At 37.1% G+C, this 20,590-nt stretch overlaps 1 protein-coding gene across 1 annotated transcript; it reads right to left on the bottom strand.

The window, feature by feature from the left end:
* Window positions 1-17,737: 17,737 nt before the first annotated feature.
* LOC131033455 (uncharacterized) lies at window positions 17,738-19,342 on the bottom strand. The gene has a single exon (XM_057964687.2). It carries the CDS (start codon window positions 19,170-19,172, stop codon window positions 18,300-18,302), a length of 873 nt encoding a protein of 290 aa, XP_057820670.2. The 5' UTR covers window positions 19,173-19,342; the 3' UTR covers window positions 17,738-18,299.
* Window positions 19,343-20,590: the final 1,248 nt, after the last annotated feature.

Genomic DNA, 20,590 nt, shown 5'->3' on the forward strand with positions numbered 1-20,590 from the left:
TCCTTTTCCGAACCACTATAAACAACTGTATTCATGGTGAAAACTATGGATAACGTGTGTTGATTAGTTCATACTGACACTATGTCTCCCCTTTCACCTATTTGATCAAATTTATTTGATCATTTATAGGGCGTAACCCCTACCGGCTGGGAGCCTTCTGTATTTACAGAGCTGAAAGTGTCGCATGTATGGCCACACGAGCAGATGCCCTTACTAGCACCTTTTTGTTTTAGAAGCCAAAATCCTTCTAGTTGTTGGGGCAGGAGGTCAGACCTCTAGTAGCGGCCCACACACATACAGTTCTTAGTAGAGATACAAAGTTCACCACGGGGAGTTTTCGTGGGGACTAATGCTTGGCTGCCCTGAGAAGTGAGTGCCGAGAGTGGAGCTAGTGGGGTCAAGCATCTAAGTATCCGCTCTGAATAACATAGCCTCGGGAGAAACTCCATGTGGGATCAACAACTATTGTCCTGGCCAGCCATAAGAATTGTGCTTGTCTTATTTTGAACAATCAAACATTCAAGACCAAACAATAAAACATTGTGTCTTTTGTGTCTTCAAGTGTATGCAAAACAATTTTACATCAAACAACACACTTTTCTTTGAGTCATTTTTGAGTCTAAACACTTGCAAACATTGAGTCTTCGTCAACATTGTGTCCTCTTGTCACGGAAAAACAGTCAAAAATTCAGATTGGGTCACAACAAACAACTTCACAAATTGGAAAAATTTACAGTCCAACAAACAAGAGCAATCAGTTTCAGAATTCTTGAGCTTCCTAAGCTATCTCTTTAGGTTTTCATTTAGAATTCAACTTGTCTTTGGGTCTCACAAAGTCCATCATTGCTTTACACCTTACATTACATATACATTTGTCTAAACTTAAGTCAAAAGGTCACTTGCTTGTTCTCATCATACTTTGTCAACACATTATATACAACAACATTTTGTTAAGTGGTCCCTCATCAAAGTCTATCACCTTTGGGTCTCATTTGGTCTTACTTAGAGTCAAGGTCAACTTACCTCATCAAGAGAAACTATCATCTCTTTGGAAGCCACACCTACTCTACTACATACATACTTGGTCTTACACTTTGGACATTGCAAGTAAACCTCAGATTCATTTACATTCCATCCAACTCTTGGTCTTCCATACTCTTTTCTATTTTCATCTAGTCTCAAACATCTTGGTCAATACCTAGTTCATGGTTGAAACCCGTTCCCAAAAATCTAGGAGAGAAACGAAAGAGGCTCAAGAATCTGCAAACATGAGTTCCTATGAGTATGACAATGATATCTTTTTCAATTTTGATCATACCACATTACCTGACATGGATGCTTATAGAAACATTCCAAATGTTGAGAACATGGACACTACAAACAACAATGACACACACAATGACAATATGGACGACTTTTTCGTACATTCAATAGATGTGGAGGAATCCATTATGGATCCCTGTTTCAATCGATTGGTTGAGGAAATAATGAGGAGGGATAGACAATATTTCTTACAAATGATGGCACAAAGTGGAGCCAAGATACCTCATGATTTTGACATGTCTCAAACAATGGAAAATCGACCTTTGCAACAAACTCACTCCAACATGGATCAAAGGAGACCTAATAGTGGAGGCAATAGAAGACCACATCTTGTGCCTAAGTCACCATAATCTTTGTTTCAAAAACCAGAGGTCCCATACACACATGGTCAAGCATATGATACTCACCTTCACAGACCATTATGGAAGTCTTATGCAGAAAAATATGCTCAATCACATGCTAATACTAAGGACCAACCACCAAAGAAATTGGATATTCAAAGGCATGCTCAAAATTTGGACACAAGGAACCCCGCGTCAAATTTGGGGGCAACACATTAGAACAAACTCATGACATGCCTATAGAGTATGGTATACATGGACAAAGCAGATATTTCATTTCTCAACATGACTCTATACCAAGTGGTCCATATACGCAGCATCATTATAGACCTCCTCCATATGAACATGTGTATGATCAATATCATCCATATATGCAACATGCTCCTCCACACATTGGGTCAGGCATGGGATATGGTCTAAGAAGTTGGTCTCCACCTAAGAATAATTTGGAACAACAAATCAAGGGCTTACAAAATAAAATGGAGGACATAAATACACTGAAGCCAACTTACACAATGAGAGACATATGTCCCTATCCATTTGACAAAAGCATTCCAACGCCTCCATTTCCTACACACTTTGTGACACCTAAGTTTGATAAATATAGAGGCAAAGGGGATCCTAAGGCACACATAAGACAATTTTTCACAGCTTGCATTGAGGTAGCAGCAGAAGAGACATATTTGATGAGGTTATTCCCACAAAGCTTAGGTGATCAGACTATGGAATGGTTCTCCCAACTCCCACCTGGAATTAAGTCATGGGGTGACTTAGCAGAGGCATTTATCCAACATTTTTCATACAACATAGAGACAGACATATCAGTCACTACTTTGTGCAACACCAAGCAAAAGGATGAAGAGTTTTTTTCATCATTTTTACAAAGATGGAGGAATCTAGCCTGTAGATGCTCTTGCGAAATTCCACAAAAACAAATGGTAGAGATGTTCACCCAAAATGTTAACAAAGACATTGGTTATGACTTGAGAAAAGCTTGTTTGTCCACCTTCAAGGACGTCATTGAAAAAGGCTTAGCAACAGAAAAGGTCCTAATTGAACAAGGAGTCATTAAGATATTCAAGGAAAACAAAGATGACTATAAAGGAAAAGACAAGCCAAGATTTTGGAGCAAAAACAAGAACACAGTCAATGATGGTGTTGTTGATGCCAATACAGTACGACCCAAAATCGTTTTTTCCGGACCAAGCTCTACAAACAATCAGGTGAATACTCAAACAACTTCCAAATCACGAAGGAAGTACACTCCATTGGGAGAACCACTAGAGTCCGTTTTCAAAAAGCTAGTGGCAAACAAGATAATCACAATTCCAGATTTGCCTCCATATGAGCCAAAGGTTAAACCAAATTGGTGGAATGATGATGAATATTGTGAATTTCATAAAAGCAAGGGTCATAAAACAGGAAATTGTCACCGACTGAAGAACATTATACAAGATCTCATTGATAGAGGTGGCATTGAGATTGAAGGACACTCATCCAATCAAGAACATGAAATGTTTAAGGAACCATTCCCAAAACATGACAAGGGAAAAGCTAAAGCCACAGATGATCAGACCAACTATACCAGAGCGTCCTATAACTATGATTCAACTATCAATTGCATTTTGATGGACAATTATGTCTCTACCATTATCATTAAGGACAAAATGCCTAAGAATTCTACCCAAAGACCCAAGATTATCCTAAAAGGCATTGGATCTTCTTCTGAACCTACCTCTAAATGTAATGTTACAACTCGTCGAGGTAAATTCACTTTGCAAGGTGCTCTAATAAAAAACACAGCTTCCGCATCAACTAAGCCTGAATATGACCTTGTAGAATAGTTAGGGAAGACACTCGCATTTATCTCAATCCTTGAGCTCTTACGCATATCCCCCCACACATAAAGCCATTCTTGACAAAATCTTGAGAGACATTGTTGTTCCTACTGATCTGAACGTGGACCAGTTTCAAGCTATGGTGGGATACCTTTCCATTCCACACTCCCTTACATTCACAAAAGCCGATGATGCCTCTGTAAGTCAGCCACATAATGCACCTTTACACATTGAAGCCTTCCTACACAAACACCGAATAAAATGAGTCCTGATAGATGGAGGAGCAGATCTTAACATATGTACATTGAGCACTATTAAACAATTGGGATATTCTAACAAAGCTGTAAATTCTACAAACAAAATTACCATCAAAGCATATGATGATGAAGAGTGTTCATCCAAGGGAACAATCATTTTACCTCTCAGAGTTGGGCCAGTTACAAAGGATGTGGTTTGTCAAGTCCTTGATTTAGATCTCACATACAACATACTTTTGGGACATCCTTGGATTCATGAGATGAGTGTAGTCCCATCTACATATCATCGATGCATCAAGTTTCCACACAATGGAGTTGAAGTGACCGTCAAAGCTGACCCAAATCCATTTATATATTGCAATAACCTGCGACCTAGATCAGAAATAACAATTATAGTCAATCGACAAGCTATTCCTTCATCAACATATGTTGATCCAGAATCCTTGAAAGCTTCTACATCAAAACAAGCAGAGATCAAAGAAAAGTTCAAGATTAAAGATATGGGATGTGGTGAGTATATCTTTCATGTTGATCAACTCCCACTATCTCCTAAGACATTCAGTCGACAGGAACAATCTACAAACAATTTGCAATGCCAAGGAATTGGGTGTGAACCACCTAGTGTTGTGGCTACTAAGTCTGAATGCAAATCTCCTCTAGTGGTGCAAGTAGCTCTTGATATCAATAGTCCTAAGAGTGGTTCCAGCGAAGAATCTATTGAGCGTATCACCAGCTCTCTTGAGAACTCACATAGCTCTACCATTTCATCTGCTCATTCCATTTCCACTCCACTTCCAGACTTGGATCAACAAGAATCACAAAATCCCTTACTAATTGGGGATCAAAAATCAAGCTTTGAAAAGAAAAATCTAAATGTCAAAACTAAAGAAAAGTCCTTTAGTTCAAATCAAAATCAAAAGCTATTGGACTTTGCAAAAATCAAAGTCAAGGATAAAAATCCTATGAACGAAAAAGAACAAGAGTTGATCTCCCCTAATATCAAAATAACTGGGGGCAAAAGTTCTAAAATTTTAAGTCAAAAAGTATACTTGTTGATCCTAAGTCTCCATCATGCTATTCTACTTTCACTTCTTTTCGCAATCACAAGCCTTCATTACTCATCCACATGTTCCACACATCCATTCCCTTTTGGTGATACATCATGGACCTTTAATGGAGCTTCCTCAAGGGACTTTGTTATCAGGGATGCCCAAACTTCTTTAGGTGACATGCATATGGGCCTACGTAATCCACACATTAGTAATTCTATCTCAAATCCTTTATCAAGGAAGACAGTCACTCGAGATACACACCATTTAGTCAAGGAATGTTGCAGTTACAATCTTAAAGTCAAACTTCACACATTTGAGGTGGGTGACTTAGTTCTCAGAGAAAATCCTAAAAATCAGCAAGACAGACAGAAGAAGGACAAGTTTGAACCAAATTGGCTTGGTCCTTACATCATCACGACAGTCTATGGATCCGATGCATATCATCTTTCAACTCCAAGTGGCGAACCTTTGGAGGATCCTATCAACAACATGCACCTCGCAGGTTTTACACATAGCTCTTCAGAATATCCTATTTTGAAAATACAAAAAAATCAAAAAATTCAAAAATACCAAAAAAAAAAATAAAAAATAAAAAAACAAAAAAAATCATAAACAAAAAAAATCGTTACTTGGTGAAAACCTGGCAAACAGGCACTTTGTGACACAAAAAAAATTGAAAAATAGAAAAATATTTTGTCCAACGGTGAAAACCACTTCGATGGCGCCCTGGGCAAGTACCATGGTGAAAACTGGGTCACCAACGCCATGCGTAGAGACATTGCTCCTCCCTCCTTCAGGATTCTATTTCATCCTTCACTTTGCACACACTCACAACCTCTCCATTCATAATAAACTTACCCATTCCCATCATGGCTTGTTATTGATCTACCTAAGATTGGTTCGCCATTCATAATAAACATTCATTTTCATCCCTTTCCATCCATAATAAATCGGCTCCTATCTGTGGCTAAGGCAAATCCTACGTCTAGTGATGGGTGTGGAACTAAGAGCATCACATGTTTCAAGGAGTACAGTTTCTTCCAGTTTTCTTTAGTCTATTCGTGCACAATCCGCAATAAAGTTCCGTTTTCTTCGCAATAAAGTATCAGTTTCATGGATTCGGCCAGTTTCAGATGAGACACAGCAGCAACAATGGGCTTCAACAAATCAAATCTTTCAATAGACTCGGACAACACTATGGTTCAGTGCGATCTATCCTTTTTGTGAAAGTAAACATTGTGACCACAATCAAATAAGACTTATGCAAGTGACAAGAGACACTAAACTTGAGGACTACAGTGGATGTTGGTGTCGAGTCTTGGTTTTCTTTTGATTTTATCTTTCTGGTGACATGTCTTTTAGCTTTTCCAGGATGTCTTTGACTAGAGATTCTATCTCCAGGATGTCTTTGACTAGAAAGGCGAGGATGGGATATTGTCACCTATTCTTCTTTTGTTGTCTATGGATTGTCTCTTAGTAATGCTATGACTTGTCCAAGGATATGAGGACACAATGAGAGTCTAGTATGAACTGGGGCATTCCTTGTTTGCGACTATCTGATCTCCATGCAAATGGGTACAATGACTTTCTGGGTCAAACATATGCCTCGATTGTCATAACCTACTTTCTATAATAAAGTTCAATGATGATAACGCACAAGAAGCTCTTTCACTTCCATATCTTCTATCTTCCATCCCCCTTTCTTGATTGACTTCCATCGTCTTTCTCGAGTCCGTGTAGCCTGCTATCACACGACTGAGTATAATGACACACCAAAAACATTTGCATTTCATGTTTTTGCACCTACATTACCACATACAAGCATTTCATACATACATATAGATTTCAGAATTGCATCATATCCTGCACACAACACATCTTAGCACATCTTACACTTTCATCATGTAAATAGTTATTTGCATTATCATATTCATTTGCATTTCATACATTCACATTCACATTCACATTGGCATAACATTTAAAAACATAAAAGAACAAAAATATTGCATTTCCTCATGTATATATTTGCATTGCATAGAAACATCACATAGGTACACATGCATATAGCTTCTGCAAAGATGAATCATCTCATATATATATAAAAATCATAAGTGCCATGATACAATGATGTCAAAATATATATGGCTACACAACCAACCCCTCGCGTCGCCCTATCCGGATAGAGGAACCCACTGATCACTTCTGCCAACACTGCTGGTAGTGCTAATCCTGTTCATGTCATCGTGTCCCAAGCCACATGTCCAGCCTTCATCTCCAGTCCTAGATCCTGAAACACTCATCTCAGTGCATCCCTGTCGTCGTCTTGATCGTAGGGTACTAACTCCCCATCGATCGGTATCCTCAGTATCCCGTAAACATCCTCTAAGGTGACTGTCATCTCACCCATCGACAAATGAAAACTACATGTCTCAGAGTGCCATCTCTCAACTAAAGCAGTCAGCAACCCCATGTTCGCCCGAAACTCAAGCACATACAGAATGTGGTGCAAGCTCATAGCCTGAACCGCTACTCTATCCTCAACTGTCAGCTCTGCTCACAAACTCTGAGTTGATGGGAACCTCTCCCGTGACTCCAGCATAGGTAGATACTCCTGCAGTTAAACAAATCAGCTCTGTCAGTCAAAGTGGCATTCACTGTTCATCACAAAATGTTGCTTATTATCTTAGTACTTATATCTATCATATGGCGCTCTATCCTAGTGACACTCGTTGTTCATCACAAAATGTTGCTATTTATCCTAGTGGTACTCTCTGTTCATCACAAAGTACTACGTGCTTTTGCACTCCCTATTCATCACAAAGTGTTGCTTACATTAATACTCCCTGTTCATCACAAAGTGCTATGTCTTGGTACTCACTGTTCATCACAAAGTGCCTCAATCTAATCTATCCTAGGGCCTCTGCTTGAGTATATCCTCTTGAGTAGTTTCCTAATTAGCAACGTATGTTCTATCACATAATTGTCAATCCTAGCCCTATTTGCTATCCTAGTCTTCCCTAGAGGACTTGCTTGAGTGTATCCTCTCAGCAGCTTATCCAATTGACAGCGTATGTTTATCACAGAACTATCAATTCGACCTTGAAGACATAAACACGCATTCATGACGCAGACACGCCTTGACATTTTTACCCCGCTTGACATTTTTCTAAACATACCTAAACACACATTTATTGCTCTACCTAACATGCATTTATGACAAAATTTATTGCGACAAAGTACAAGGAGGTTTTGTGGTACTCACCGGCTCTCCTGCATCTGCTAGCCTCTGGAATCGGCGAATGCGATCGAATCTATGCACCAATGCCATCGCTGCTGACTATTGCTGCTCTATTCTTTCTCTGCACTCTGATCTCTTGGATGTGTGGATGACAATGAGGATGTTTTCCCCTCGTGGTCTATCTTATAGACTACCCTAGCCTTAGCCCTAGCCCTCATCTCTCGAGTCAGTCTTCATTATCCCGTGACTGTCACTCTATCCTATCTTGTCATTCCTTTCTAGCCTTTGTTTCTTATTGAGAGATTGTCTGCGATCTTTTTAGACATTTTCATTCAATCTCTCGAGGAGACATATCATTCCCATCTTGGGGCAACTTTATATCAGTTTATATTATCTTCTTTGAAACAACACGACAAGCTGCATTGTCTCAAAGAGGGCAAAATGTAGACACCTAAAATTGTCATATTTAATTAAATAAATATCTTTATTTATTTAATTATTTTAGCCTAATTCTTCTATTAATTAAATAAATCTTTATTTATTTAATTAATTCATTTATCCTCTTCTAGCCTTATTTCTCATTTAAATAAATACTTTTATTTATTTAAATTATCCTCTTTCCTAAATTAAATAAATATCTTATTTATTTAGTTGATCCCACTTCTTCTATTAATTAAATAAATCTTTATTTATTTAATTAAATTCATTAGTTTTTTCTACCCATGACACATGTCATTCATCTCTTAATTCCTACACTACCTACCCTCTCATTATTTTATTATTTTCTCTACCTATCCTTTAATCATAGCCGACCATTTATCTTTTACACCTCTCAATCTTATCCCTCCATTTCTTATAGTGTCTTCTATATAAGGAGATGCTTCCTTCATTATCAACCCTAACTATTTGATCAATTGACTACTTGACTACATTGCGCTTTCATTCATATGCGATCAAGCCTACTTGCAACCACATTTCCGTTCTTTGTTGAGCTCTTGTGCACACATAAAATCTGATAGCAAATATATCAAGTAAGATCAATGGAGATAGGAATAATGGAGATTCAAACCCTATTGTACATGTGATGGTATAATCTTTGTGATTTCATTTGATTTACATTGTCTTAGGTAATCTTCATATGTTATGGTGGATCTTTGTTGTTGTTAGGCTAGGGTTTTGTGGTTGAATTCATTTAGTCTTTCAATGTTGTTGTATCCATTTTCACCATATACAATATTTATATTATTTTTTATATTTTTAATTGTATTATTATTTATTATTAAATTCTATTTTAGAATGGCATTATCATATTTTGATTGTTTAGATGAGGACATCACATGATCTTAGGGAAATATCGCATTAAAGAAGACTTGTATGTGGCACCATTAGATATCAATGTGATATTAAGCACTCCTTGGATATACTCCCTCAAATGCTTCATGTTTGACCTCCCAAACTTAACAATTCATTTTCAACATGAAGGACAAGAAGTCATCATGAAAGGGTTACTCAATGGTTCCCCAAAAGTAGTCTCTTGCAAAAGAATGAAAAGGATTTTAGATGTGGGCAAGGAGAATGGGTTGCTCAATGTATGATCCTTGACAAATCTACTCCACAAGGCCAAGCCATACAAATTGATATACAACCCATCCTTAAGAAGCATAAAAAGATATTAGACAACATTCCACCATGTTTACCCCTCAAAAGAGGATTTAAACACATTATAGAATTGGAAAAAGGGGGTGAAATCAGTAATTACTACTCTGTATAGACATCCCCAAAAATTTAAAGAGATAGCGAAAACTATTAATGAACTTCTAGAGATGGGCCATATCCAACCAAGTTCAAGCCCTTTTGCATCATCAATAGTGCTTGTTAAAAAAAGGATGGTACAATGAGAATGTGTATAGATTATTAAGCTTTAAACAAGAAAATTATAAAGAACTGTTACCTTATCCCTAGAGTGGATGAACTTATTGATGAGCTTCACAAAGCTAAATACTTCTCCAAGATTGATTTGCGATCGTGTTATCACCAAATAAGAATGAGAGAAGGCATTCCAAAAACACCCTTCATATGACATTATGGACATTTTGAATTCTTGGTCCTTCCCTTTGGATTAACAAATGCTCCAACTATATTTCAGTCATGCATGAACCATACTTTCAGAAAACAATAAGGAAATTCCTATTAATATTCTTTGATTCAACATCTTAATCTACAACAAAACATGGGATAAGCACCTTAAACATATTGATGAAGTCTTAGGGATTCTTGAGCAAGAATCATTATATGCTAAAGCTTCAAAATGTGAATTTGGTTTAGAAGAGATTCTCTATCTTGGTCATAAAATTAGTGCACAAAGAGCAAGTGTGGATGAAGAGAAAATCAAGGCTATTAAAGAATGGTCCAAACCGAGAACCCTAACTCATTTAAGGGGATTTGTGGGCTTATGCAGTTATTACTTAAAATTTGTAAAGGGATTCTCAAGAATTGCAGCTCCCCTCACAGACCTAATTAAAAAGGGAGTTTTTTCCTAGAATGAAGTACCTCAACAAGCCTTTGAGAATCTAAAAGAGATAATGAGTTCTTGTCCCATTCTAGCCACTCTCGATTTTACAACTACCATTTGAGTTGGAATGTGATGCATTTGGAGAGGGCATTGGAGCAATTCTCAAGCAAAATAAACATCCAATTGCTTTTGAAAGTCAAAAACTCACCACAACTTAAAATCTTCACTTTATCTATGATAAATAAATATAAACCATTATGCATGCATTGGCCACATTTAGACAATATTTGGTTTGTGGGAAATTCATGGTTAAAACAAACCACAATAGCTTGCAATTTTTTCTAAGTCAAAGGGATCTAAACAACCATTAGCAAAAGTGGGTTAACAAATTACAAGCTTATAACTTTGATATAGAATATGTAAAAGGGAAGAACAATATTGTACTAGATGCATTGTCTTGTTACCCTACATGTGCACCATAACAAGTATTACAACGGATTGGAATAACTCTGTTATTGTAGACTATGCCAAAGACCCACGTGCAAATCATATCCTTGAGGGGAATATACAAGATGAAGAATATAAAATAGTGGAAGAACTTATCCTTTACAAAGAGACGATAAATCTTACACCGGGGTCAAAGAGGAAAACTCATATCATTAAGGAATACCATGATAATACCCTAGCATGACATCAAACTTACTTCAAGACTTATAAACAAGTAAGGAAAAAATATTCTTGGAAGGGACTTAAAGAAGGATGTACTTAAATATGTCCAAGAGTGTATAACATGTCAAAGGAACAAAATTGAGCAAACACATTCAGCTGGCCTCCTTCAACTTCTTCTTTACTGGATTAGAAGTGGGTTAGTATCTCTATGGATTTCATAACAAGGCTTCCTAAAGTTTATATGTAGTAGTGGATCAGCTAACCAATATGCTCATTTCATGGCCATATCTTCAAAATACAAGGCACCTCAAGTGGCCGAAGTTTTCTTCACAGAAGTGTTTAGATTACATTGAGTACCAAGAAACATCATTAGTGATAGAGATAGTCAATTTCTTAGACTATTTTGGCAAAAGCTCTTCCAATTAGCAAAAATTGAGATAGTCGATTTCTTAGACTATTTTGGCAAGAGCTCTTCCAATTAGCAAAAATTGAACTAACTCCCAACACAAGTTATCGTCCTCAAATCAATGGTTAGAGGAAAACTGTTAACAAGTGGATCGAGGGATACTTATGTCACCGACCAACACAACACATGAATAAAACGATTACACTTTGGTGAATATTGCTACAATACAACTCACCACATGTCAATTGGGATGAATCTATTTAAGACCTTATATGGCTATGAGGTGACCTCTTTTGGAAGTTTGGCTCTCCATGAAAGTCGAGTGCCAAGAGCCAAGGACTTCATGCAACAAAGTATAGATATCATTAACACTATCAAAGACAATCTTCACCATGCCCAAAACCAACAAAATATCTATGTCGATTGAAAACGCACCGAAAGAGCATTTGAAGTTGGAGATTTGGTTTTTTTAAGGCTACAACTATATAAGCAATCTTCAATCAAGGTTAGTGGAGTAGAAAAGCTAAAACCCCGATTCTATGGACCATACAAGATCTTCAAAAGGATAGGTGAGGTAGCTTATGAATTGGAATTGCCTAGGAACAACAAAATTCACAATATTTTCCACATAGCTTGACTTAAAAAGGTCCCCAGGCAACAAATTACTCTGTGTAGAATTACCCTCGCGTGATGACGAGGGTAAGTTAATCTTGGAACCAGAAGCAGTGCTCAATATGAGGGAAAAGCAATTGAGGAATAAGGTTATTCTTGAATTCTTGAGCAAATGGAAGGGTGTACCCGAGAAAGATGCTACATGGGAAGGAGAAGAAATCTTCAATCATCCAAACTTGAAATTGCTTGTGGACAACAATCTTGGGAAGGGCGAACTGTCATGTCCCCTCCATGACTATCACAAACCTGTCTTGATATACTTCCATTGCACAAACAAGGAAGCAACATACTAGGAGAAATAAAAAAAAAAATGGTCTTACTAATAAGACTTCACCATTTTCTATCTTGATCAAGTGTCTATTTTGATCAATTACTGCACATTAGGATCTCTTCCTAGATCAATAGTTGGTGAGATAGACAAATTGCATGGCGATGGATAGATCCCTGAATGTTACATGAAGAGAAGAAGCACACATTTAGTTGATAAGAGGTGGCAATCCCAGTTAGTAGGATAACGAATCACAAATAACCCTTAACCACCATTAATCAAGGGCAAAAGTCACATAAGAAGAGTTGCCACTTTCACAAGAAAGGTGACCCGTGAAAAGGAAATACCCCTCACCAATAAAGGCGGGATATATAAGTAGAATAATAACCATTCAATGAGCCATCAAAGGAATAGAGTATTAATTTACTAGTAGATCATCTATATTACTGCAATCATTGGTGTGATCGTAGATTGGCATGTTATATCTCTCCTAGAAATTAAATGCTTATTACAAACTATTATATTTGAGTTCTATTAGGAATAAAGGACATATATATGGCTTAGAGTATAAATTGTTACATTTATTCTTATATACACATATACTAGAAATAATAAGATTTATATTTGTTAATGGGATTTATATATCAATTATGCTTAATTTCATTTGTTTACATATATATTCATAATACATGAGAAGACAGTATATTCATAGCCTAATCCTTAATCATTCTCTATTGCCCCTTATGAGGATATGTTGGTTTCGTTAGGGAAAGGCTTTTGTAATACCTCCCAAAATAGGTGAGTCCCAAAAGGTAGTATGGACGGGTGTTCCTGAAACTCTTAGGGAGTCCAAGAGGTGCTATGCAAAACCCTTGGGCCTATTAGTGGAGAATGGTTTTCCAAGCCCCCTAACAAGTAATTTCCCATCCTTTGTTAGGGTGGTTGATTAGGAAGGAAGTATGGATTGGGGCTTCAATATAGTAACTATCAACTATACTATGAATGCTAATTGTTCTCTATTGTAGTATCCTGATTTAAGGCATAATGATGCATGTTAATTATACAAGAACCTCTTAGTAGGGGACATTAAACTATTTCTTACTCTAGTTTCTAGTTTTTCATCTTTTCTATAGATTCTAATATGATATCAAAGCTTATTTTTGGTGCTAAATTAGATCTTTATTTTTTTATTTTTTATTTTTAGAAATTCGGGAAGTTAAATTTTTGCATGTAGGTTTTCTAAAAGCCTAGCATACTCTCCTCTCGCATCTTTGGATAATTGGACAATTAAAAAAAACTGTTTGATGGATAATTTTTAGCTTTTAGAGTTTTACACTCATAGTTTTCAAAATATGGGTGATTGCAGCTTTTTGATAACTCTAACAATATTTTAGTTTTCAAAATATGGGTGATTGCAGCTTTTTGATAACTCTAACAATATTTTTAGTTGTTCAATAGTATGCAAAATGCTCAAAAAAGCCAAAATTAGTTTTCATTTAAAAAAAAAATGGAAATTACAAAACTAATTTGAGAATGAGGGTTTGAATGGTGCATCAAACATGATGCTCGTTTTAACTCGTATTTTGATATAAAATTTGTCTATTTTCAATGTTGTGACCAACCGTGTTTTGATATAAAATTTGTCTATTTTCAATGTTGTGACCAATCGTGACCATAAACAATGGGTAGGAATAGCCATACCATTTATTTTTGCTCTCATGGGGAGATTAATAATGAGCACTTATGCCCATGCATAGTAAATTTTGGTAACTGCTATGGTAGAAATCAAAGCAGGATCAGGTGGCAGACGCTAAGTTAAATCAATCTAAAGCTACACCCCAATCTCCTGTTCCATCCACTGCACTATCTCTAAGTCTGCTGAATTCATAAACTCTTCATCGTCACCCAAGGTGAGGCAAGGGAATTATAAAGCCTCTTCTGCAATGCGGAGAAAATGAAAAGTAATTTTGGAGGAAATTAATAATTTTCCAGCGCTAATACAAGTTTGGTCTAAGGTTGAGGAGCTCAATTATTCTTGATTAAACTTTGAGGGAAAACTCCCTGGTATGAGACATCGTGGAACGCTGAAGAAAATTCACATGGGAATTTTAAGGATGATAAACTGTGGCTGAACCCAAACAGTGTACAAGTTGAAGTCAGGCAGCTCATCTCCAAAAGCCGGATTCGGAGTCCATGCAGGAGAGAAGCGATTACCCTTCAGTTTGTTGACTACAGGGTATGGAATGGCCTTTGAGTTCAAAAGTCAACTGGAGAACCTCCACTTTGAACAATTGCAGGAAAATCTTAGCATCCACCAGCACCAGGTAGAGGCAACTAGTATTAAAGAGTGGTTTAATTGCATCCTGGATTGTGGCATTGATTCTACTAGGATTTGAACTGTTAAAGAAACAGCTTTCAATGATAAGCTATACCCATGACTACCCTGTCTTTTGTTTAAACATTATTTGTATCTGATATAAAAGGATATCATATATCTATATTAACTCCCACTTGTTCTAAAGTACTAGTCCTTGTAACTCCTCATCTGAATACAAACATCAACTGCAGAGCTCTGGTCTTGTACATGTAAGACGCAGTTAGTTATTTAACCATCCTTGAAGGGAAGCAAGGAAATTGTCCACTGGCTGGCTAATCTAGAAGTAAGACTACATGCCTAATTGTGTCTTCAAACCTTATCTCTGATGATACGATCCAAAAGATTTGTTGTTTTACATTAGGATCAATATAATGTATTGCTCACAAGCATATACTTCATGTATAGGGACACCCATTCCCTATTTATTGATCCCATAAGGAGATATTACTGAGAAACACTTATGCTCTTACAGTTAATAAAATTTTATGACTGCTACAGTAGTAATCATGGCAGGATCAGGGAGAAGAAGCAATATCCCATCAGTGTAAAGCTCTGCCCCTCCTCCTCTGTCAATTGAACAATCTTAAATCCAGTGAGTTCACTAAAAGCTCTATCCTTTGCCAAGGGTGATCCAGTAGCCATAATATAAATCAGAATTAGAAGTATAGCCTGTCCCGCAAAATTAAGATAGAAAATCAGTTGTCTTGAAGAGAGTCAATGGTTCTCCAGTGCTAATACAGGTTTCACCTACAGAGGCGAACAGATTGTCACTTACAGAGGGATGAAAAGGGAGGTCTGTTCCATCTAGGGTTCTGCACTACAGAATAAAGACAGAAACTGCGAAAAGCGTCGTTGCCAAAAGGAAAGCATAAAGGGAGAGGAGAGTTATGGACCCAGGTAGGCAGCTCATATCCAGTAACTGAATTTCCGAGTCCAAGCAGGAGATAAGAAATAACCTTTTAGTTTGTCAGCTACAAAGCAGGGAAGGACTTTTGAGCTCAAACATCAATTTGCGAACTTCCACAGGCTCTGGTAAGCATGGCTACAATGCCACTTTATTAAACAGCTACTGAAAATCTTAATGGTGTCCACTATTGTCAGGCATAGGCAAGGAGTGAAGAGAAGTTTAATTACTTACTGATACGTGCGGCATTGACTGCCCTGAAATTTAAAATGTTCATAAAGCTACTTTTAATGTTAAAGTAAAACAATGGCTACCCTATGCTTTGTGTATAAACATCATTTCTATCTGCTTAGGTTTAAGAGGTTATCACCTGTCTGTATCACCTCCGACATTTTAAAGCACAGATCCTGTTGACAGTTAACACGGCATATGGATACAAAGGTCAAAGGTAGAAGTCCGGTATTGTAAATGCAAGATCTTGGAAGTTAATATATATATGAATTGGTCTACACATAATTCCTAGTTATGGTGCCTCTAGTTTTGCTAATACACAATCTTATGCATATTTCTGTTACTAGAATAGTACCATCACCTTTAACCCTTATCTGACTAACCAGCCTGTATAATTTTTAGTTTTGTAATTCACCATTTATTGCTTGGATAATTATGATAAAAAAATTGCTGTTACTACAAATTCTCATTTCACCTGAAGAAATAAAATAAAAAAAATTGACAGGCATCTCTGACTTCCGCCATTAGTGACAGATGATTGCAATCAACGACTATGGTTGATTTCTATTTGAATCCTATCCAGGGTAAACACAACATTTCTAGCAAAACTGGTATATTTATATTTTCATCTATTCTTCCTTACTTCCACACCACTTTAAGCCAATCTTTGATAAGGAGATTTTATACATTCGACTAATTAAGATATAGAATGAGAAAAACAAGCATTCAATGTTGTCAAAAGGGTTATGGTCAATACGTTCAAGGATTATTTGATTCTCATGTTGGAGAATGAGGTTCAATCCTTTTCAAGGGCATTTTAGCACCGGTGGGTATACTAGAGTGATATTCCTGCTCAAGGGGTAGCATGCAGCAAACCTGCAGGTGATGAAGGATGAATACAAGGCAAGGTTACTGGGAGATGGGGGGTATTTGGAGATGCTGGAGACTGGTATTAGTACTGGTATGAATAATTTTCAAAACTAGGAAATGGGTATTTCGAGATGCCAATTTTTTATTAATATAATTTAATGATTTTTAGAAAATATCATGACAGAGAACTTTGCAAACAAAAACAGTAATAACGTTTAACATCAAATTTAAAATTGAACAAAAGCTGAATTTAAAATTGCTTATATTACTGGTACCATAGACAATCTAAATGACCAGTGCATCGAGAAGTTTCCAGAGATGTTTCCGGTACCGGAGACGTGTCTCCATCTCCAGTACACTTCTCAGGGGTAGGAGATGCGTCTCCTGATAATGTAGCTACAAGAAGGAAAAAGGAGTAGTTGCCCTGCAGGAGAGACAAATGGAAAAATCATTCAAGCTATGGAGGTAAAGGATGGACAAAACAAAAGCAGATGTGAAAGGAGGTGAAAGTAGGTGAGGCATTCAAACTATCGGAGTGCATGTAGGAGAATTGTAAACCCAGCGGTAGTTGTAAGGGCTGGGGACTTCATTACCAACCCTCACTACATAATCTAAAAACAAGAATTTAATATTAGACATAAAGAAATAAGAGAAGGAAGCCTGGCACGTATATGTATTAGCAAAGAATCACCACTAATCTGCTGCCTTTTTGCTCTTTATTTTCTATAATTACAAGAAGACATGGCATACAGATACAGGGATGTCATTTTGACATAGCATACTAAAGCATATGGATGCATGCACCTTTATATTACTTCTAAAAATAGTCAACAGGAGATAAGGAAATAGATTCTAGACCCAAGTTTCCCAAAACCTGCTATTTGGAATTTTAGACAAACACTGCTTCAAATTTCACAATTTTATCCCATTCATAGTAGCTACAGCAAAGTTGCTTTCATCAAGTTTTAGTTCCAATTACCGAAAGTAAGCCCATATTTCAATCCCCACACTATGTAGTATGAAACCCCACAAAATGTCGCTCCATAGGGTGTCACAAAATTGCATAGTAAAAAAGTTCCATAGAACCTTCATAATCGTTTTACTTTTAATCATTAAATCCACCTTTTCGTCATGCAAGTCTAGACAATTGCATCTGTAACCAACCACGTAATATAAATGTTGTCTCCATCAATGCTTTACTCTTTGCATGAATAAATTGGGATAAAATAAAAAAGCCTTCTTTAGAAACATTGAAGGGACTTTCTGGCATTAATCTCGACAAATTGAAAGTTTGGAACATCTACGGTATAATAGCTTTTGAATGATCAACATCTAACCTAATCAATCAGAGGATGCAAAAACATCTTTTACAGCAGAAGCTGCAGTCAAGTAATTCAGAGTCTTCCTCAGAGTCTCTTTTTCCCTCTTCAAGCGCATTGAGGTGTCCTCCAACTCTAAGAGTGCTTGCTGCTCTCTCGGTTTCCCTTCAAACTTACTACCAATAAAGAACGAAAAGGGAGTGGGAAAGAGGCCGTTCCTCAGATCCTCTGGGGATTCCTTATTAGCATTCCCAGTCAATCTATTAGACAACCTTATTACATCCTTCATCTGGGCCTCAACCGCATTTGCAAGATTCTCTAAATCCTCCTGTCCATTAGAGGGTTTATCCTCCAACCACTGAACCTCTGCCACCAGATAAGGCTTAGTCCTCACATATCTGATCACTCTAAACCTCTCTTGCCCCTTGCATATCAAGAAGAACCGACCATCTAAAAGCTTCTCATGCTTCACAACCTCCCCAACACAGCCCACTTCAACCACACCAGAGACCTGATCTGTGTAGATTACCCCAAACCTAAGGTCTGTTTGAAGGAGAGTGTGCATCATCATTCTGTACCTATATTCAAATATCTGCAGAGATAGACTTGCACCAGGGAAAAGCACTAATTGTAGTGGGAAAAGTGGCAACTCAACAAGTCCATTGGATTCTACAGGTTCTATACGTTCCCTTTGTGAAGACAAGCACTTGGTCCTATTGGTGCCCAATCTTTTACCCTTTCTAGAAATACCCATGATATGGGTTTTCCTCAAAAACTGCCCTCCAGCATCCAGATTAGATATGCTAAAACAATACCGTGAATTGCAGGGCAGTGGCCTTTTGCTGCTTGAATGTGACCATACATTCAAGGGGCGTGCGATTTGGCCCAAAGCCATAATAACTTCAAAACGTTAATGAACTAAGCTCTGCAGCTTTTAAAAAAAATTGTACAGCCCTGCCAACATACTTAATGATAGATTCTAGCGCAGATAGTCCCTGAAATTAACAAAGAAATGGAATTTCTTGTTGAATAAAATGTAGACGGGAATCAATGACAAAACCCACCTGAATCCTTCAATTTTCTGAAGTCATGGTCCAATGCATTACTGGTTAATGAGAGTTTCAATTCGCCGGACTTCTGGATCCTGCCATTTTCTGTACACAATGCAAAATCACATGTTTTAACTCCGTTTTAGTTACGTATCCCCGGCTTCCATAGGTCGAGAATGCAATATTAAAGCAATTTATCAAAAAATTAAAAGCAAAGCTTCCTACTGGTTAAAAATTAACATGAACCACCGCAAACAGATTTCACAGCTTTAAACTGATGTCGAAATCCATTTCCACAATTTTTACTGCCTAATTGTGGCCTTGCATAATGCCACGTTGAGATTCTTTTAGTGTCGCGTTTCAATTATGTGTATATAATAAATTTTGTGGTCTCGATTCCCCAAGAAAACCAAGAAATGCATGGTTTCAAGGGCTCCCATGCAACCATGTACGCCGTGCTACCCATTGCTACCCTACCATCACGTGGAATGGACAAGCTGTACCTTTTTATTCACAATTTGATAAGAATACTTTTGGGGTTTTTCTATACCACTCTAGGTAATTGGATTTCGTGTTTTTCGTAATGGATCCGCAGAATTTTTCTCTCTGGATTATTTGTCTATTGTTTTTATTTTAATTTTATAATAGTATCGTTGATCACATAACTTAAGGAGGTGGTTTACAAAGTGCTTTACTCGTTGAGATTTTTACCCGCCTCCTTTATGTGGGTTTATTTATACTATATTTTTTTTCATGTAGGGATCTTCATCTACAATTGTGTAAGGGAGCACAAGTCTTAGGTTGAATTTTCTTTGGCTAAGAGTCAAGGACTAGGAAGTTGAATCCTCTTCGGCTAAGAGTCAAGGACTGGGAGATATCTATTCCACCAAATTAGTCTGAGGCATGATCTTGGTCTCATTCCTTATGAAGTTGGAGGCCTTGCACTCAATAAGACTTAATCCTTGATGGACTCATTAAGAACCATTCAACTTAATTTAGTACATTTAGAAAATGGGCGAACACCTATGGGCTTCTTATAATATCAAACAATAGACCAAAAATTAGAAAGTGATGACCTCCTTGTTTACTTTGAGGTTGTGTCAATTTAGCATGGACTGTGGAAATCTTATCTCTCTAGTGTGGTAACATGTTAAGAAGATTTTTGTTTCTTATATTTGAAGTTTTGAAGTAGGCATCATTAAAGCCTGGTATCAATAAAGGTCTAATCAAGCTTCTTTCAAAGGGTAGGAATGTTACTCTATCT

Source organism: Cryptomeria japonica, chromosome 4, assembly GCF_030272615.1.
Source record: "Cryptomeria japonica chromosome 4, Sugi_1.0, whole genome shotgun sequence".
In the NCBI taxonomy this organism is placed as follows: domain Eukaryota; kingdom Viridiplantae; phylum Streptophyta; class Pinopsida; order Cupressales; family Cupressaceae; genus Cryptomeria; species Cryptomeria japonica.

Excerpts from the sequence above, each read along its gene's own strand:
- LOC131033455 (XM_057964687.2), bottom strand. The coding sequence starts at position 19,172 with ATGGCTTTGGGCCAAATCGCACGCCCCTTGAATGTATGGTCACATTCA.